The sequence below is a fragment of the Artemia franciscana genome, chromosome 10 (genome assembly GCF_032884065.1).
Source record: "Artemia franciscana chromosome 10, ASM3288406v1, whole genome shotgun sequence".
NCBI classification, from domain to species: domain Eukaryota; kingdom Metazoa; phylum Arthropoda; class Branchiopoda; order Anostraca; family Artemiidae; genus Artemia; species Artemia franciscana.
In genome coordinates this window covers 44,655,023-44,677,381 of record NC_088872.1, presented here as the reverse complement: position 1 = coordinate 44,677,381, position 22,359 = coordinate 44,655,023, and the positions used below count along the sequence as shown (strand labels likewise).

General features: G+C 31.6%; 2 protein-coding genes across 3 annotated transcripts in view; one reads left to right on the top strand and one right to left on the bottom strand.

Moving 5' to 3' along the window:
• Positions 1 to 22,359, top strand: part of LOC136032235 (GRIP and coiled-coil domain-containing protein 1-like) — a 132,820-nt gene that overhangs the window by 69,170 nt on the left and 41,291 nt on the right. The window lies entirely within an intron of this gene.
• LOC136032234 (NADH-cytochrome b5 reductase 3-like) overlaps positions 6,223 to 22,359 on the bottom strand; it is a 53,654-nt gene continuing 37,517 nt past the window's right edge. For both annotated transcript variants that reach the window (XM_065712454.1, XM_065712455.1), the window contains exons 4-6: positions 15,557 to 15,761; positions 12,886 to 13,080; positions 6,223 to 6,588 (exon numbers count right to left, since the gene is read on the bottom strand). In XM_065712454.1, the coding sequence (XP_065568526.1) occupies positions 6,416 to 6,588; positions 12,886 to 13,080; positions 15,557 to 15,761 (573 nt within the window). In that variant the 3' untranslated portion in view covers positions 6,223 to 6,415. The remainder of the gene's footprint in view (positions 6,589 to 12,885; positions 13,081 to 15,556; positions 15,762 to 22,359) is intronic.

Below are 22,359 nucleotides of genomic sequence, written 5' to 3'. Positions count from 1 at the left end.
CACTTTTAAAACACTCCAGTCCTAAAAATTCATTAAATAAATATACTAAATAACCGGAAATAACAGGGTCTTTATATCAAAAAGCTCAAAAGCATTGATTGGCTTCAAATATACTGAAACATCGCTTGCATTCAATAAATATTTTTTAAACTACCTTTTTGCTCAGAGATGACTATACTTTGAACCAAATCCTTCCCCACATTAATAAAATGATGGCACATTTTATCAGCAATTGTATTATCATTATGTATACCATCCGAAAATATGCCATCATAATTTGGACTTACGATGAATTATATAATTTGCCATGTTTTACTTGGGTTACCTTCACAAGATTTAAATTGATTACGATATTAATCAGCTTTGGCTTTACGATATAGTGTTTTTAAATGGTTACTATAAATCTTATAGTCAGTTTTATCACTTACATTATTACTGGCCACAAACATTTTGAACAAATACCTTCTTCTAATAAAAACCATTAAAAGGACTCGAGTGTAACTACAACGAGTTACACTTTTACGAGTACTACGCTCAATCAGTAAACAATTTATAACTAACACCAATTTTGCAACTTAGCATTGATATCTAGTTCGTCACTATTTAGAAATTCAAAACTACATTTCTCTAACATTCCTTTATAAGAAATTAGCATATTATTATCAATGATCAGTTTTTTATATATATTTTGTGAATTTGTGTTAGGCCTAGTACCGCGACGGAAAACATTTTAAACGCTTGAAAATATGTCAAAATGGTCAGATACTTCACTTAATATCACACTTGCGTTATGGTAACTGACATTAGCTAAAATATTATCAATCAATAATGCTGAATCCATAGTGACCCTTGTTGGGACTGTAATCATATGTTTCAATCCATATCTCAATATAATATTTAAAAACTGGCTAGCCTCTGGGTTAATAAACAAATTCATTTAAAGCACCGCACACAAATATAGGTAAGTTTTTACTCCTAATTACGTCCAACTGCTCTTCTAGTAATATGAAAATTCATTAATATTACTCGAAGGAGGTCTATAAACAACAGCCAAATAAAACACCTTAGTTTCCTTGCTAACTTCTAAGACCAAATTCTCAAATACCATTTCTCTATTAACCCTTAAATCTTTACTAACTCTTTAATCGTTAATAAATATTGTTGATGAGCTATATCGTCTCAATAGCTTGGTCATTAAATTTTGGATCGTATTCTCTGAGTATCCGAAGTACAACAAGCGGTGGCATGGAAACAAAATGAGCCCTTAATTATTGTAAATAAAGAAACGCTTTCTACATTGAAGTCACAAATTTTAGTTTGATTGATTTATTATTATTAAGAGTAGTAAAGGATCCCAATTAAAAAATGGCTCTGATATTTGCAGTTAAAAATGCTTTTTTAGGAGTTTTGTACTGGTAAGTTGACGTCATTGAGTCGTAAAGATGCTCCAAGAAAGCCTTAGGTAAATTAGAATTTAGTTTTTAGCATTAGTCATTGAAACTTTTTATTTAAGCGTATGCACACTGAAAAAGTTAAGAATTTACTTTAGTTTAAACATTTATAAATTTTTACAACTGTGTCTCAAGAGCTCCGAAGCGAAGTTATTATCATTTTAAGTTTAAAGAAATTGATGGCTCTACTAGGAAGACATGGCATATTATTAGAATTACTGTTGGTCATCCCCAAGCCCGTAAGTCTCGCGTTACAAAAAATGGAGAAGGCAATCTTCTCCTGATTTCTGGTTCCATTTTAATGAGGGGTGGTTGCGCTGGGGTTTATATATTTTTTTATTCATATATAGTCTTCACTTCTAATAGATCCTATTTAACCACTGATTGTTAAGAAGATAGTTTCCTATTGTTATTTTTATTGACTTTTATTAATTTATAGGCGTTTGTCATGGCTATATTCATGTATAGTAGCATCAGTGCTGGAGGTTGTTTATAATGTGAGTTGTATATTAATGTTAAATAAATTCCTGGATCCTAAAAATGGAGATAGTGCACCCTGTGAAAATGCCTGAAGTGTTTTTTTAGTATTTTTCAGATACAGGGTCAAGTCTATCATCAAATATATAGTCACCAAATGATCAAGTTTTAACCACCAGAAATTTTGAGCAGCTTTTCGCCGACAGTAATTGATGTTTCGCGTCGTTTGAGGCCCACGGCTTTTATGCAGGTGGATAATATTGCCCGTAATATGAAATCAACTTCAACTGGAAGGAACAAATTAAATTATATAGTAAAAAAAAAGATTCTACCTGCAATTTTTGAAAGATTTTATTAAATTGGTTCACTACTGCTGTAAAGCAAGTTTTTTTCCTGATTTTTTGAAGATAGCAGACGTAATTCCTTTATTTAAGGGCAGTGAGAGAACCAGTGTGTCAAATTATAGCCCCATTTCAGTTTTTTCCCCTATAAGGCAGCATAATTGAAAAGTTAGTTAATAATAGACTTTTTAAACACACTGACAAATTTATTCAGTTGGGTTTTAGGAAACCCAACTATTTAGGAAACCCAATCCCTATTCAGTTGGGTTTTAGGAAAGGAAGAAATACAGACACGCAACAGCATATTTAACTAGTAGTATAAATGAAGCTCTTGATAAAGGTTACCGAGTTACACCCATATTTTTAGAAATTATTAAAACTTTCGATACAGTTGATCATTCCCTACTTGTTGAAAAATTGCAAATATATGGAGTTAATGGCAGATTTCTCAATTCGATTATTAGTTTCCGTTCCAGTCGTTTACAAAGAACAAAATATGTGGCTCAATATCTCAACTATTGCTTATTAGATGTGGTGTACCCCGAGGGTCAATTTCAGGTCCTTCATTATTCTTTATTTGCATCAATGATATTCCTTTTTTACTTCGGTTACTTGTGAATAAGGTCTCAGACATCAAAAAAACAGAAATAATTGTTTCTCTTCCCATGTTTGTTGATGACACAGCTCAAATTGTGTTTGCGAAAACAACTGAATCATTGGTTACTTCATTGTTTAATCCTATTCAAAGGATTACCTGAGGATGTCTTAAAGAAAGATTTAAGGTAAGTGTGAACTTCCTGGGAGGGTGTAAAGACAGAGATATTGGATGGAGGAGGAGAGTGCGTAGCTGTTTTGGCCTCAGGCGGCTTGGTGCTGCGGTGAGTTTTTAGTAATAGTAGTAGTATTCAAGGATACACATCTGGATAAGTACAATAAGATTACTATTAGTTATAATAAGTCATATTTCGTAGTTTTTACATGGTACGGTAATTTTCAGGGTTCCCATTATTTTCTTTAAATGATTTTCCAGGAAATTTTAAAGACATTTTCTGCTGCTAGCTGGCCCCAATAGAAGTCAAACTATTACAACTAGGGCTGGGCGACATACCAATATTAATGGCATAAATTGCCAGTCTAAATTATTTTGATTCATTACATCTTTCTAACAGTTATTTTGCTGAAAATTAGTAAAGCTAAATGTTAAATGCTAGATTTTTGAGTTTATAAAGCCTCTATACAGTTCGTATATAGAAAAAAGGGGACAACTGAATCTGCTTGGAGACATGCCAAGTTTTACTCAAAATTTACTCAAACATGTCCCCTAACTTTAGCATACTTAAAGCCTCCTCTTTATCATTAAAATTCAATTACAGAACAAAACAGGCTATACTGTGCTTGAATAATCTCTCTTTAACAAGTATCAATGGTAGCCTATCTGGATAAATAAAACAAGAATTTGGAATTAAGTGACTATGGAAACAATGTTTGCTTCTTGATTAAAAATTAATTTGCTGATTTAACAACAGGATTCTTTTTTGTTACTCATTTATCCCTCCCAAATTACAAATTTGACCTGTTTCAGGATTTATCATCTAGGTAACAATACAGGACTGCCAGAGAGGGTCATTTTCACCCTTTCCTACTACAGCAGAAACATAATAAAGATGTCCTTTATAGAGGCTGATCCTTTGTCCATCAAAGCTATTTTTTATTATTTAGAAGTAGACAATGGCTAAATAAATAATTAAATGGTCTAGTTATCGTTTGTGATTATTTCAGGTTCATATTTCAAATAAAAAGCAATATATATAATACTATCTTACAAATCAGCTAACAAGCAAAGTGAAATCTTTTTTTGATTTAGTTATATTTTTTAAATCAATTATTTTGGGTAAACATTAAGGAGAAAAAAGCATAATGCAATGCCAGATTAATGAAATAGCACTTTAAATATCAGCTGACATTTATTTATTTGCTGATAGACAGCTGATTCATGTAAAAAGCCATCAACAGGCTAGGAAATATTAATATTAAAAGATTATCAGTCTTAAAAGATCAGACATTCATGCGTTAAATGTTTAACCATTTTGCATTGATCCACAAAGAGGAAAACTTATTTTCCAGGACAACTGAAACGTTTCCAGGGCATTTTATTTTCCCCCCATCTTCCAGTTGTTTTCCATAGCTGGAGAATTGTTCTTTCAATTTCCAGGTTTTCCAGGACGCGTGGGAACCCCGGATTGTTGTTGGCCTTTTAACACGGAGGATGTCAAATGTTCGATATCTCGATGTTCGATGTCAAATGTTCGGTATTATTGTGGAAGAATCAATCTCATTTAGAGGCCATGTTAAGAAAGTTTCGAATATTTAACATAAAAATGTTGGTATGATTTGTAAAATTAAACACTGTTTCCGAAAAGAAATAATCCGTACATTATACTTTAGTTTAATTCACCCCTATATTTTGTATTCTAAGTCAATATGGCTGGGGACTTTTTCCTCAATCATTCGTCTAGTTCGAATTTTGCAAAGCATTGTTATTAGAATAGTTTCTAATATAAGCCCTTCGGAATCGTATCATAAGACTTATGTTAAGTTTAAAATGCTTCCAACGGTTGCTCTCTATGATTTTGACTCTGATGCATGTATAACTGTATCAAAGGTAAGTCCGCTTCTTATCTAAGTGTATTGACACAAGTTGAATAAAGATTAAAATAGAACAAAAGTTTAAAAGATTAAAAAAAGCTTCATCGAGCCAAAGCTGAACGACTTGAACTTAGTTTAGACTGAGCTAATCAGAATTCCTCATAGAATTCTCTGACTGGCTAATGCCCGAACCTTACCCAGATAGAGAAAAACTGCCAACAAAAATAGATAATAGATGGAAAAATGGAATAAAAAGGAAGTAAGATATTGGGAGGAGCTACTGGAGATCGTCAGAGCTCAGTATTATTTTTACGACATAAGAAACAAGGACTATATGTGATGTGAGATGAAGATAAATTCATTCGATAATTACTATATTATTTGATTTATGAGTTTAAATTACCCAATAAGAACGGAAGAAGAAATGTAAAATGGGAAAAATGTAAAAAGAAAAGAAAAATAGTTAAAAGTTACTAATATTTCGTTCTGTTTCTTCAGAGGTATTTTGTACTCAGGTTATTATTTTAGAGACGGAAAAGACAGGCATTTTCTTAGAAGTTAACGTAGTTTGAAGAACCTTTTGTTATACCGGATTTTACAAAACTCTGTCTTTTTAACCTTTTAATCTGAACAAAAGTTTCAAATACTTCCAGCGGCTGTTCTCTGTGATTTTGATTCTGACGCATGTATAACTGTCTCAAAGGTAAGTCCGCTTCTTTTCTAGGTGTACTTGCACATGTTAATAAGGCTCATTCCTATGGTAAAAGGCCGATGAATAAAATTTATGTTAAAAATTTGATTACGTCAAGGTTTGCTCTTGTTTTCCTAAAGGCTAGGTTATGGAATTAGTTAGATGGGGATATTAGAAGAAGTTGTGATGTAAGTGAATTTAAAAGGCTGTTAAAAAATGGATTGTTTTCAGAATATGATTTTAATGATTAAAGTTATTTATATAATAAAATGATATTAAATCATTAACATTAGTATTTATATTTTGATTAATTTGTGTTAAGAAAGGAGTTTAACGTTCAAGTTATTGACAGCAGAACACATGATGCTGTAGTTATGCTTTGTTTTTTGAACCCCTTCTGAGGTTATTGTAATTTTTTTATAGATTTGTTTGATTACCCCTCCTCCATATCATGTCGTGGTATTTGGATGGGATGTGGCTATATCAAGTATTTTTCTGTTAATAATTGGTATTAAATAAATATACAAGTCCTGTCGGAAACCAGCTTTACTGGAGCAGTCTTTTAATTGATTTCCGAGATGCATCCAATGAGAAATTGCAATCACTAGAAAAACAATTAATATAACAGCTGTTTTATTCTCTTACAAAAATCCACCACGGATAAGAATATAAAATCAACCACGGGTAATGCACATAACCAACTGACTGCAGATTTTTTGATATGAAGTCAGATTTCCACTGGAAAGAGAATAGAAATTTATAATTTGAGATTACTTAAATCTACCAAAGACTAGAATTCAAACTGCTATCTAGTAAGCAAATCTAAGTTTCACGTGGTAATTCAACTTGTCTAGGTTTGGAGTGCAAGCAAAGTTGATCATTGGGGGTGGTCCACACATCAAAACTAAAGTGTCACTGGCTGGAGGGTACAAATGCTCGGCAATCATTTCAGCGTTGACAAAACCAGAACTAAATTTCCAGCCTAAAATACGAACAAATATCATGATAATAAAAGAGAATTTGTCACAGATATTGGAGAAAACAACAATATCTTTCCGTCACACAGAAAATAATCTCTTAAATAGGAGCTTCCAAAAAACAACCAAAATTAGAGATATTTATTTGTTTGTCTATATGATCACTAGAATTATAAAGATAGAGCAAGACTATTATAGAAGATTGAAGAGGTTTGGAAAAATTAAAAATCATACTAGAACACCAATGGGCGGGAGGAAGAATTAAAAAATAACTCTTTTTGTTATTTTCATTAAAAAAATTAATATGCCAAAAAAGCTTCTCCCCTATGTATTTCGTAAAATATATGTTTTTATATATTCATGTAAAAACTGAAGAAAATCCATGTTCTATTTTCGTGCATTGGCCCCCCTGAAGGGGAGGATTAGATGCATAACTCGGCCCGAGTTTTTCTGGGAAAGCCGTCCTTTGGGTCAATTATTGAGAAGAATTTCCTTTTTTTGTAGGCACGGAATGTCAATTTATGATGATAGATGAAATAAAATAAGCCAAAAATCACCTAAACTACGCCTGCATTTTGAAAAATTAAAAAAAGGGAAATGCTTGGTTTTCAAATAAATTATAAGTGATATACTTCTAATAAAAGACAGAATATACGAAAGACGGAAATTAGAAAGAATCTAAGGCAGTTGTCTATGTCAAATGTTCAAATTTGCAGCTTAGCTAAAAAGAAGAACTTTAATAAACCCGATTTTAAGCAATGAGCATTTCAATGAAGTTATCTATCTTATCAATCAAATAAGTTTTATTTTGTTTCGTAATCTGATATCATCTAAAGTCACTAGTTAGGAATGTGGTTTATTAAATTTTCTTTAAAAAAAAATTACTAAAAGGCATAAAGAGATGTCTTCAAAATCCTTAAATTCTTAACTGGACATAATTGTACGAGCAGAAAATTATAAAGAAAAGGAACCCAATATTGAACAAACTGATTTTAACAATGTCTTCTACATTATGTAATTAAGTAATTTTCATTTTGTTTCGCAATTTAATATCATTTCTAACTGTAGTAAGTCTTTTTTATTGAGCAATAGAATCTATATAGCTGATATAGCTGTAATTTGCCCTGGAAGGACAAGTCACTTGTAAATTTCTATTTATAATTCTATACATATGTATTTCGATTCTATATATAATTGTATATAGCTGTAATTTTCCCTGGAAGGATGAGACACTTGTATAATTCTATTTATAATTCTATACATATGTAATTCGATTCTATGTATATTCTATATAGCTTTAATGTGCCCTGGAAGGTCAAAACACTTTTATAATTCTATATATATGTAATTCCATTATATACATAATTCTGTACAGCTTTCATTTGCCCTGGAGGACCAGTCACTTGTATAATTATATTTATAATTCTATAATTATGTAATTCGATACTATATATAATTCGATATAGCTGTAATTTGTCCTGGAAGGACAAGACACTTGTATAGTTCTATATATATAAATTCTATTCTGTATATAATTCTATATAGCTGCAGTTTGCACTGGAAGGACCAGACACTTGCATAATTATATTTATAATTCTATACATACGTAATTCGATTCTATATAGAATTCTATATAGCTGCAATTTGCCCTGGAAGGACCAGACACTTGTTTAATTATATTTCTAATTGTATATATATGTAATTCGATTCTATATAGAATTCTATACAGCTGTAATTTGGCCTGGTAGGACAAGACACTTGTATAATTATATATATATTTATATATATATATATATATATATATATATATATATATATATATATATATATATATATATATATATATATATATATAATATATATATATATAATATATATATATATATATATATATATATATATATATATATATATATATAAAATATATATATATATATATATATTTGCCCTGGAAGGACAAGAACTTGTATAATTCTATTCTATACATAATTATAGATATAGCTGTAATTTGCCCTGGAAGGACAAGACACTTGTATTATTCTACACGATAGACAAATTGTCAGGTTACAAGGGTAAAATACCGCAAATTTTTGGAATGAGAATAAACTCTAAGACGCGATTTAATTGGTTAGTAGTTTAAAGATTTTCTGAAACGAAAGTGTTTTTTTTTTTCTATTCAGATACATGGTTATCTGGCTCCTTGATATTTATAACAGAGAAAAGTATAAGAAAAAGAAAAAAGAATTGATACTATTTTTTTTGCAGTAAGGATCCCAAAATTCTTCTTTTGTCATAATTTTATATGTCGTATCATTATTCTTTTTTTGTCATAGTTTGTCGTTAAATATTCTGCAAGTACGTGTACACTTACAAAAAAAAAAAAAAAAAAAAAAAAATCGTATTTTCAGTATCAGGATTTTATTTGCATTTGATGGCTTACAATATATATATATATATATATATATATATATATATATATATATATATATATATATATATATATATATATATATATATATATATATATATATATATATATATATATATATATATATATATATATATATCCGTCTTCACAGTGGATTAAGATTGACTAGTTACGGTGATTAATAATGACATTTCATTTGGTGAGATTACTTTTATTATTTTACAGTATGTAATGTTTCTCTGTTCATACGATTGCATTTTTTTTTGTTTTCCTCTGTAGGGAAAAAATGTTCCATTTTTCGTCCCTCTGTAGCTTATTATGTGTTTATTTTATGTCTTTTTCTTTCTTTTTTTGTGTGTGTTTCTATTTATATGAAGTAATTGAGTGCAATAATTTTTCAGTGTCCGCATTTCATCTTACAATGAATATGTTCCATTTCTCTCTCCTGTTTCTATTTATTTTCAAGCAGTTTCTTTTTCTTTCATTATTTTCGGGTTCTCACTGGTTCAGTTGTTTTTGCTACTTTAAGACTCAGACGGTATGCATTTTGCGAAAGTTTCTGCTAGTTCGGATCATAATTCTGATTTTGTACATTGGATGATAATTGTATTGGGGATAGACTGAGATACCTTGAGTCTAACCCTTTTGATTTTTCCATATTCCAGAGCCATGATAAATTTTCAGGAAATAAGATAAATGACGGTGGGCTAATTAACTTTCCAAATTGTAAATATAAATTACATTCCGAAGTTTCTGATCTTCCCAGTACCGGTGTTGTGAGAACAGGATTTTTAAATTGTAGGGTTTTTTTTAGTTCACAGGATGATCTTGTCGATGTAGTTCATAAACTATCTTGTCATGTCGTTGGATTCTGTGAGACTTTTCTTACAGACCTGACTCCTCAGGTTGTTTTTCCTGGATATCAATTTATTTTTAAAAACCGATTGACTAGGCGCCAGGGTGGTTTAGCAGTACTAGTTAAAGAAGGTATCTCTTTTCGACGCATTGCAAATCTGGAAGGTTCTCATGAGGAAATGCTTTTTGAAGTAATGGTGACTGAAATTAGTCTTGGAAAAAAAGATGTTTTTTTTTTGCGTAGTATATCGACCGCCTTCTTCTCCAGTCAAATCTTTCCTCTCTAAACTCCATGATTTTTTGCATCAACCCCATTTTCAAAATAAAGATGTAATCCTTTCCGGAGATTTCAATATTGACCTTCTAGAAGCTTCAAATGAATCCTCTGTTGAGTTATTGTCTTCTTGCTTTTCTGCGTGTCTGCTTCCTACTTGCCTGATACCTACAAGAATTTCACCTAGTTCTGCTTCTCTCATTGATAATATTTTTACATCTTTACCTATTCAAGCAAATTTTGCTGTTTTAAGTGATATATCGGATCATTTCCTGCTGGTTTCAGATTTAGCTCTTACTTATAAAATACCACAGGTAAGTAAGGAACGTCAAGGACGGTTAATAAATAAAATAACATTAAAGCACCTGAATGAAAGCCTTCGACTATTGGATTGGCAGGAGGTAATATCCACGGAGGATTCAGATATGGCAACTGATAATTTTCTAAGAAATTTCAATTGCTGCCTTGATTCTAGTTGCCCATTTGTTACGATTAAAATTTGCAGAGAAAAATTTCCTATACGGCCATGGATAACGTCTGGAATTTTGATATCAGTTAAGAAAAAAAAATCAGTTATTTAAAAAGCAGTTAAAGAATCCAACTGATTATAATATTAAAAATTTTAGAATTTTCAAAAATAAATTAACCACAATGATACGTTTGTCGAAACAATTGTATTATAAAAAGTCCTTCGAAGAAGCTCAAAATTCTCCTCGCAAAACGTGGTCTTTAATTAATTATTTTATAAAAAAAGAAAGTAAGTCGAATTTTCCTGAAGTTATTAGTTTAGAAGATGGTTCGACTACTAATAAATCGGAGAAAGTGGCTGATATTTTGAATACTTATTTTGCTAAAATAGGAGAGAAAATTGTTTTATCAGTAATGAACCAGTTTTATTCACGTAGTAATAAACATTTTTCTTCATACCTTCCATCTCCTCAAAGTAATTCAATTTTTCTCGGGCCTATTTCTCATTCTGAAATAACAAAAATAGTATGTGATCTAAATCCAGGTAATTCAGCGGGAATTGACGAGTCTAGTTCTAAAATTGTTAAAGAAATACTGTCTGAAATAATATTACCATTACAGCATTTAATTAATCTTTCATTTAAAACTGGAGTTTTCCCATCTGCTTTTAAAGAAGCGCGGATAGTTCCGCTTCACAAAGGTGACTCTCCTGAAAATCCATCAAATTACCGCCCTATTTCTATTCTGTCAGCATTTTCTAAAATACTTGAGAAGGCAATTTATAAGAGGTTTTATGACTTTCTTAAATCGTCTAATTTCTTCACAAATTCCCAGTTTGGTTTCTGGTCTGGACACAACACTGAACATGCTATCGTTGCTCTCATCCAATATATTCATGAATGCTTAGATAGAGGTGAAATTCCAGCAACAATATATTTAGATTTTAAAAAAGCATTCGATACAATATCTCATTGTATTCTTTTTTGTAAATTGGATAATTGTGGTGTGCATAGACCGGCGTTGGATCTAGTTAAATCTTATCTTGATAAGAGAAAGCAACGATTAGATGGGGGCAATTTCCTCTCTTCACCTGTACCTCAGTCTTCGAAGGTTCGGTAAATGACGACTTATACTTATTGACGACATGACTGCCTGTCCATGGATTATTCTTTATGGTTGATTGTGTGTGGCTATGCTGTTTGACCTATGTGATTGTATGGATGAGTAGGGTCAAGGCCTCATTCAAGTGCTCGGTCTATATTAATCACTAATTTAGGAAAACAGTCTTCCTTTTCTCCTTCTGTCTCTTTTTTTTTTTTTTTTTTTTTGTGTTTGTGCTGTAGCATTGGTGATTTCTCTTTTCATGATATATATATATATATATATATATATATATATATATATATATATATATATATATATATATATATATATGGTATATATATATATATATATATATATATATATATATATATGGTATATATATATATATATATATATATATATATATATATATATATATATATATATATATATATATATATATATATATATATATATATATATTCATTTCATTTCATTCTTAAGACAAAAATGATTTCATAGACCACAGTGCCTTTCGATTTACAAGTAAAACGATTCATTTCATTTTATTGTTAAGACATAAATGATAGCATAGACCACACTTCCTTTCCATTTAAAAGTAAAACAAACAAAAAATTAAAAACGGGCGTAATTTTTCAGTAAAACAATTGAGAAATACAAAAAAAACTTTTTTTTCCACTAATAATGATAAAAGTTCGAATATATCAGTTTCGCGCCCGGAAATCGAATAATATAAATGTTATAATAAAAATTGCTAATATAATAATAAATATAATTATTTATGGGAAGGAAACGAAAGAAGAACAACACCAAATTAACTTGAAAACAAAAAATAAATAAAGGGGTAAATGACACAAATTTTATACAAAACAAAATGAAAACACAACAGTTTGATATTTCCGATTCTTTGTATCTTTGATAGATTCTGAAAGTTTTGGTTGTTTGATATATGTTAGCAGGAAGGGAGGTGGATCAGGCCCGAACTCAATCCCTTTTGCAGGTCAGTATGGTAACATGAAATTAACATAAAAACAATCTAATAATAATTCTTCCAATCACTTTATTGTTTTGCATTTTTTTTCCCATTTTTCGCAAAGAGGCTTCTGAATTGAAATCGTAAGAGGAAAAAAAAAACAGAGAGGAAACTCAAGATGTAAATTGCTTTGGGATTACCTTCAGTAGGCTTATCGACGGTGTACCATACTCTAAGCCTATCGGGATTCTCCAGTTGAAGTTTCTCAAGTTCCTCTTTAAGAAGAATATCTTTTTCAGATTGATTTGCAAAGAGTAAGGCCATTTTTAGGCTGTCTTTGGGATCTTTCAAAGCTTCTGTGATAAGTTGAAGCATAGGAGTTATCCCCGTGCCACCTGTAAAAAAAGAAATCTAAATGTAATCTGAATTATTTACAATTAACATTAAAATAATCTTAGTACAAAAATAATAATTAATTAATTATTAAGTCATTAATAATAGTTAACATAATAATTGATTCAAAATTATACAGGGGGAGGAGGCTTTCTTTTCTCAAAAGAAAATTTCTAAATTTCTAATTCTCATATTCTCAAGGTACTTCACGCAATTTGAGGAATTTGGAATTTGTAAAAAAAAAATGAGATACCTTACAGATCAATTAAGGCTTTGAATTAATTTTCCATTTGCAACTTTTTCCTAGAAACTCTTTCAAAACTTAACTGAATTAGAACAAAAAAAAAGAAATACTTGATATCAGAACCTATTCTTAGGACAATAAACAAATAGAGAAACAGCCTCCAAGGCAATATTTTAAATCTTCTATTGGACCTACAACAAAAAAAGCCAATATCTTTGTTTTTCACAACTGAGTACAAAGTTTTATTTTAATAAAGTTTCAACATCATTAATGAGGAGCTTTATCACAAAAAACAAAATGCTGATCTTATTTTCAGTTAACCGACCATGACGCTTTTATCATATTCGGTCAACCATTTAACCAAGTTATACTTAATCGGTTAACTATAAAAAGTTGTTCTGCTGGTTAACCGAACATGGTGTTTTTAATAGTTTACAAGGCCTTCTCCTATTATAGGGAAAATTTAATTTGCCCCCTCCGCCATCTTTATAATGCAGTAAGTACGAAAAATTATAGCCAAAATTTTTGGTAACCATGGGTAAAAGAATATTCTAACAAGCAACTACATACTTTTGAACTATTAAATTCAAGCCCCCTCCCCTTCTTAACCTCTCTTTTAATCAAGGTTTACATTGGCTTTAGTACGACAGAATGATCTTAAAGACAAAAAAATTTATACTTAGAATTTTTCTGTAATCAATTTCACTCTCAGATTTCTAATAACAAGGATGAATTGAAAGATATAGTTTCAAAAAGTAGGGCAGAAACACCTCAAAATTTTCACCGTTCTTATTTATATATCACCGTATACTAAGCGTTCCAGAGATCAGAAAAAAAATCTGCCTGCTAGTAGACTTTTCTTGGCTTTAGAATTGTTGTCTTAGTACAATCTTAATTGAGTTCTTTTTACTCTTTTTCCTGAACCGGTAAACCTCCCTTAATATTTCTTCTCCAGGACCCCTTTTGAGATCTTCCATTAATAGTCTCATTACTGATCTTGATATGAAACTCTACCCCGTCTACATCCACAACTAAACAAAAAACTTTACAGCAAGGAAAAGAATATTCTTATCTATCCTAATTGCTTAAATCTATTCAGCACGGTATAAAACCATCTATTCCATGGAGAGAATTTAGAAGAAAAAAGAAATGAAAAGACAGAGGTTTTTGAAATGATCCAAAAAACAATACCTGAATTTAATTTTTTTTTCACTTGTGTCGAATCCCATTGTGCATCAGTTTTTAATTTATTTCACTAATTTATTTCACAACTAACTTATTTAATATTTTATATCACTAATTATTTTATTCTTAAGCCTATTGTGTCCAACAATTAAAAAATTTTGTTTTAAAAATTTGTTGGGAGATTCTTTAGCTTGAAACTTGGACTGTAAATTTATCTGTTTATAACAAGAGAATAATACGAACGCGATTTTTAATTTTTGATTTTTTTTATAATATTTTATAAACTCAATTTGCAAGTAATTTTATACCAGAAGTGTCCCTACAATTTTTTTCAGAAACCCTATATTCGATTTGAATTTGTGTTATGTTTCACAATAATATAAGGTCTATTTAAAGAGGATTGATTATGTTTTGTGAGGTTCAGATTTGTTAGGAGGTTATTTAACTTGAAACTTGGATTATAAATTCATTTGTTTATAATAGGAGAATAATGCGAACGCGGTTTTTAACCTTTGCTTTTTTTTTACATTAGGGATTTTTTAAACATCTGTTTTTAATTTTTTTTTCACTTGCGTCGAATCCCTTTGTGTATCAGTTTTTAATTTATTTCACTAACTAATTTCATAACTAAAGTTTTTAATATTTTATTTCACTAATTATTTTTCAGGAACTAATTTATTTGAATAACTTTTTTGTTCATTTTTCTCAAAGTACAGTTATGTTATGTCCCTGTACCAACTAGTACTTCAAGATTAAGATAAACACGGGATTTATAATAATAATAATAATAATTAAAAAAAGCTTAGTTCTCCTTAAGCTTTCACGTGTTCGGAGTGAGGGAGTCAAGAGTGAATCAACCCCTTAAAAATATATTATGTCATTAAATAAGGAAACAAATTCATCAGGAGAAAACTGAAATCAGTACCAATTTTTTTTTTTATAAAAAAGAAAAAAATTGCCTCCGCAAAATGATAGCTGCATCCTCTTTGGTCATTTTTGCAAGAATTCTTCTCTCTAAACGGACTTGATACTACCAGATGCTAACTTACCAGCAATCATGTTGACTTTCTGAACATTCACCATATTTGGTGCAGCTTTCTTTTCAGGTTTAATAGCAAAAGTTCCTTTTCCTTTGTATTCCAACAGTCCAGAAGGACCTCTCACATCGATCGCTTCTCCGATTTTCATATTTTCAAGGTACTGACTCATCTTTCCTCCTTCGGGAAATTTGGGATGAACATTTTTAAAATATACCTAAAAATAATCGTGATGAGAATAAGTACTAGAGGTATAGTAAACAACCAGAATGATACTTTAGCATGTTCGAAATTATTTGAAAAAATGTACTGGAGTCAAAAACAGACTTTCCTGGGGGTCACATCATAAAGGTGAAATTCTCCAATTGAAGATATCGGGCACCAAGGTTGTTAATACTTTTGGTTTCAATTTCCTCTACGGATAGTTTTTCCTTCTTTTTAAGAAAATTGATATAAATCAATCATAACTCACGCTAACGCACCATAGTAACTAGGACGTGTAAATACACAAAAATTTTGAATTTTTTTTCATTATTTCAATAAAATGTTCCATGAGTGATTAGTCGTCAAATTTATCTTAGAAAGGTGGGAGCATTACTGAATTTTTGTTGGGTAAAAAAATTCTATTTCTCAATAAGCAAGCTTGAACAAGGAAAACTTCACTCAAATAAGAAGTCAAACTTAAGATAAACAAAACTATAGTGAATGAAAATATCAAGCATAAAAAAAACTTGACTGTTTAAGGTTGAAGACGTGTTAAATTATATTCAAACATTAGAGCCGATACTAAAGGTTTAAACAACAATTAGTTGACTTTGATAGTAAATTAAAAACAGTACAGTTGCTTATTCCTATCGTTGACACTGAAGACACAAAAAATTAGCGGAATTCTAATTTTGTCTTAGTATCATTCTGGTTTTCCACATCTCTATTATTTTATTTTATTATTTTACTATTATAAGCTAAAAAAATTGTTTCATTTAGTGCCTCGTAATCTATTTTGAAAATACTTGCTAAGATTCTAAATCCAATTTCGGTGATAACTACTTGAATTCTTTTTATTGCAGCTAAACTCTTTTGATCTTGAAATTGAAACAATTTCCTTTTCCAATTGTTTTAAAGCAAAAAAGCCAATCGGCGGCAGGGCGTCATTGAAATTAAGTTAGAATATAGCCGATTACCGCCACATGTTACAGCTATCATTATCCGATGCTGTAATATATACGTATCAGATTTAATCTTTCAGTACAAAATTCATCAAAACAGGTACAGAAAGCGGTTGACTGAGGAACGTTTTGACAACTACGTTCGAATGGCCGTTACTAGTAGTTCTTTCAGGCATGCCTTAACCGACTTAGCAGATTAACTCTAACTTCCCAGTCTTTGCCAACCTTTATAAACTAATACCAGTCATTAACTAAACTAAAGGCTTTGATTAGCCCATTAGGAGTTAAAGTAGACTCCCAGTTTGAATATGTTTAGCTGTCTGCATGTTGAGCTAATCAGCGTTGAGTTGCACTTCCTTAGCTGTGGGGGGTTAGCTGGACATAGAACAGACAAAACTATAGCGTATTCCCTTTCGATAAATAGAATTGTATCAAACAATATAAGCATTGAAATTGTACTTATAAATACCACCAATTACAGCCCCTTATGTATCAATCCACCAACCTCTAACCTCAATGCCTGATTATGTGCAACTAAATTATGGCTGCATTTCTGAATAGAAATGTGTTTTGCAACCAAAATAGTAGCATCAAAAATACATGACTCTTGGAATAAAATCAGACGTAGTTCCTTTAATTCACTGTACACTATGTTGATTAGTGTGCTCCTTAGTGCTCTGGTCATAGTGGTATATGCTAATAATGGTAACAGAATCCCATAAAAGAATAATGGTAAATTCAGAACAGAAAGGAACCTTTTTTACCTTTTTTTATTTTAGAATATAGATTTTCTCTCATAGTTCATCATACTTTTTATTTTACCCTTATGGAACAGTTTAGGAGACAAAACAATAACCACCTAATAGCTATTTATCGCCGTTTTCTATCCAACAATTTAGAATTGGCTGGACCAAGAAAGAAAAACTTTCTCCAAAAAAGGAAACATGTCTAAACTAAAAACAATATTTCATTAAAAGTACAATATAGAAAATTGTCAATAAATTGACTTGATTCCGATTGTCAATAAAGATTTAGTTTTGTAATATTAGGAATTAATTCTTTTAAAAAACTAAGTGTCTTCTCCCTCCAGTTTAGATTTAGCTGCTTTCTCTGCTCGAACTTTTAAATAAATTCAAGTGCCCTAGGATATATTTGCTCGTGTATACCCGTCCTTTTGGATATACATATTGAGTCTGGCATCTCCATCTTTATGATGAGCTTGGTGTTACTCGAAAGCACTCTCGAACAATACAAATAACAGGCATAAATACAGAGTCTACTTTTATAACAAATAGAAAGCCCCGTATTCCCCACTTAGTCTCCTCAAAAGTTCTAATTTAAGCAACAATATGTGCCTCTACTGAGACATACCAGGGCAGCTTCATTCGTTTTGTACACCAATTTCTTTTCTTTGTCGCATCTCCCTCTCCAGTTTTAAATATTTAATCTTCAAACGTGCCTACTATTTTCTATTTTCATTTTTGTATGTGCGTATATTTAAATTTGTTTCTGCTCTTTTTGTCCTTTTTTGTTAATGGAAATTTGCAATTTGCTGGAAGACAAATCTGGCTCATTGCAGCTTCACTTCTGAAGCTAAACTCATTTTTGCATGCATGATTATCTCATCTTGACCTACTTCGGCCAACAGTACAATATGAACTGTTAGAATGTTACTAATTGTGTACATAATTGAGTATTTTGAAAAAATGCGAAGCGTTCAGAAAAAATAACCCCTTTCCAATCCGGAAAAGATTGCAGGGTGGATGGACCCCCTTCACTCTAAAACATTTATATTGTTGGTAGTGGTGGACACCGCTGCCTGTGTTCTGAGTCTCTTGAACGAGGGAACACAAAATCGATACTGCTCCACGCCTTATTGTGTATTAACCGTTGCAGTTTGCCAAACAGGATGACCACCTTTAATTCAGCTCCCCTCTAACAGAGTCTCTCGTTAAGGGCAAGACATGTCTCGCTTAAAAAATCCCTATCCTTTCACGTTCGATCCTTTAGTTAGTGACTGGAATATTTCCGTAAAAATTAAATCAGTTAGCTCTTAACTTAGGTTCTTTAGCACACTCGTCGTTATTTGAAATTGTGGATTCCAGAATATAACAATAGACAGAACTGAATGTTTGACTTTGATTTATAGGGATCTGGGATCAAACAGTTCGTGGTAACAAACTGTAGTAAGGAGCGACCGGGCTCAATAGTAACCACAACTCTAAAAAATGATTTTTGATTCCAATAGCTACATCAAAAGAATCGTATTCTCATGCTGATTTTAAATATATAAGTTTCATCAAGTTTAGTATTACCCAGCAAAAGTTACGAGTCTGAGAAAATTTGCCTTATTTTAGAAAATAGGGGGAAACAACTCCTAGAAGTCATAGATTCTTAACGAAAACCACATCATCATATTCAGCATATCAGAGAACCATACAGTAGAAGTTTCAAGCTCCTATCTACAAAAATGTGGAATTTTGTATTTTTTGCCAGAAGGCAAATCACGGATGCGTGTTTATTTATTTTTTTTTTTTTTTTCCAGGGGTGATCGTATGGACCCAGTGGTCCCAGAATCTTGCGAGCGGGCTCATTCTAACGGAAATGAAAAGTTCTAGTGCCCTTTTTAAGTGACCAAAAAATTGGAGGGCACCTAGGCCCCCTCCCACGCTAATTATTTTCCCAAAGTCACCGGATCCAAAGTCTGAGATATCCCTTGTATTCAGCGTAGTCGAAAAACCTTATAACTATGTATTTGGGGACGACAAGTTACAAACTTTGACCAGTGCTTACCTATAGTAACGGTTATTTGGAAGTGTACAGACGTTTTCAGGGGAATTTTTTGGTTGTGGGGGGGGGGTCGAGAAGAGGGGAAATGCTGGAGGAACTTTCCTTGAGGAATTTATCATGGGGGAAGAAAATTTCCATGAAGGGGGCGCAGGATTTCCTAGCATTATTAAAAAAAAACAATGAAAAAATAAATATGAAAGTTTTTTCGACTGAAAGTAAGGAGCAGAATTAAAACTTAAAACGAACAGAAATTATTACGCATATGATGGGCTCACCTCCTCCTAATACCTCACTCTTTACGCTAAAGTATTTTTAAGTAATTTCAACTATTTATTCTACGGCTTTTGTGATTCAGGGTCATTCTTAAGAAATTGGGACAAAATTTAAGCTTTAGTGCAAAGAGCGAGGTACTGAAGAGGGGGTGAACCCCCTCATATACGTAATAAAAACATGAGAATACAGAAGTTCGTTACGTAAGCTAATTTATAAGTTATGTATATCTTTTACTAATAAAAATATTTGTAAAAAATTAAAAGTTCTTTTTTGCCTTTCTAAGTAACCAAAAAATCGGAGGGCAACTAGGCCTCCTCCCCCGCTCCTTTTTTTCTCAAAATCATTCGATCAAAACTATGAGAAAGCAATTTATCCAAAAAAAAATAAATATGCAAATTTCATTTTAATTATTCATCTGCGGAGAGCCAAAATCAAACATGCATTGATTCACAAATGTTCAGAAATTAGATAAAAAAACAAGTTTTTTTAACGGAAAGTAAGGAGCGACATTAAAACTTAAAAAAAAAACAGAAATTACTTCGTATGTCAAACGGGCTGCTTCCTTATCAACGCCTCGCTCTTTACGCTAAAGTTTTTTACTGTTTTAAAAAGTAGAGTTAAGAGAAAGAGTCAAACTTTAGCGTAAAGAGCGGGGCGTTGATGAGGAAGCAGCCCCTTTCACATACGAAGTAATTTCTGTTCGTTTTAAGTTTTAATGTCGCTCCTTACTTTCCGTTAAAAAACTTGTTTTTTTTAATTTAGTAACCTATAGAAGTGACCAGATCTTAAGATCTGGAAGAGAGGTGGCATAATAGTAAAATATTGTTCGGGCATGTTAATATATTGAGATGGAATAGTCAATCTGGACTTGTCCCAGCCCACAACTTATGACAAGAAAAGAGTTAAAGAAAAATAGGATGAGCACTATGAGAATGTACTGAACTGAGATAGATTTATAGGAAAAGATAAAGAAAAGAATGAAAAATTTTATGAGAGTGGATGTGAATAAAGATTTATTTTGTGAGGAAGCACTAGCGACGGTACTCAAAGGATTGAAAAATGATAAGGCTCCAGGTGCTGATAGTATAGTAAATGAGTTTTCATTCTCAAATATGGTGGTTATGAAGTTAAAGATAAGTTACTGAAGCTTATAAATATGGTTTTTAAAAGAGGCGAAGTACCAAGTGCTCTTCTAAAACCGTCCTATGAGAAAGATAATAAGAGTGAATGCGGTAATTATAGAGACAATAGCCTAGTTTCTGTAAGAAGTAGCTTATTTAGTATGATAATACTTTTTAGACTTATAGAAGCTGTAAATAAAGTTTCGACTAAACTTTCACTCTTAGATTAAAAATTGAGAAATGTTTGAGTCATCAAACCCTTTAGTCCTTAGTTTTACAGATTATGAGCAAGCGTTTGATTCAGCTGATATAAGAGCTTTAGCGAAGGTCCTATCCTTGTATGGTATATTAGATAATAACATTAAAAGGATTAGTGCTATTACAAGAATAGCTCTGATGCGGTTAATGTAGGAAATAAAGTTAGTGTCTTGTTTCGTATTAAATCAGGAGAAAAGCAGGGTTGCGTCCCATCCCCATTTATATGGATCATTTTTATGGACAAAAGAGCACAGCAAAGGCAATGGGAGAAAACGGAGTCAATTGGGGAAGCAAAACTGTCCTAAACTTATGTTATGCTGATGATTTAAGCATCCTAGATGAAAATGTTAGCAAAATGACTGAATTTTTAGAGGTTTTGCTAGTTCAGGGTGCAAGAATAGGTTTGAAAATTAATGTTAAGATGCCTAAGTGGTTGAGACTGGGAATTACTAGAAATGGACAGCTTCACTTACCTAGGTAGTAATGCTAGTAAAGACGGTGGGTACAGTGAAGATGTTAGAAGTAGAATAGCCAAAGCCCAGAATGTTTTTTCACAGTTAATTTTTTTTAGAAGAACAGAAAGATCAGTCTGCAAACCAAGATAAGAACAATGAAAGTTACAGTGATGACAGTGTTCAAGTATGGTTCTGAAGCATGGGCGCTCCGAAAAATTGAGGAGGATTTGCTAGATGTTTTCGAGAGAAATTGCCTAAGGATGGTTTTGGGTACCCGACTGAATGTCTGTATCTCGAACATAGTCTTACGAAAAAAGGGGTTGTGTCCCGCTTTTTATGGCTATAATGAGAGAGAGGTTAAGATGGCTAGGGCACGTTCTGCGGATGAAGGATGACAGATTCCCAAAGATTGTTCTGGTCGGGAAACCGTCTAGGACCAAACGAAAAGCAGGACGTCCTCGAATAGGGTGAAAAAACGTCGTAAGAAATGATTTAAGGGATATGAGAACTTTTTGGGAGAAGAGGAAGGCTTTGAATATATTGGGATGGAAGAAGAGTGTGTGTAACTGTGTTGGATTTAGGTGGCTTGGAGCTGCAAAAGTTTTTAAGCGAATCTTGAAGAAAATGTAGCATATACTCGTTTGCCTCCCTAACTTAGAGCCTGCAGACGTTTTAATTTCTTCGCAGCATTTTATTTCTTCTGTATTTCTTCTTTATTTCTTTGTTTTATTTCTTCTACATTTCTTCGTTTT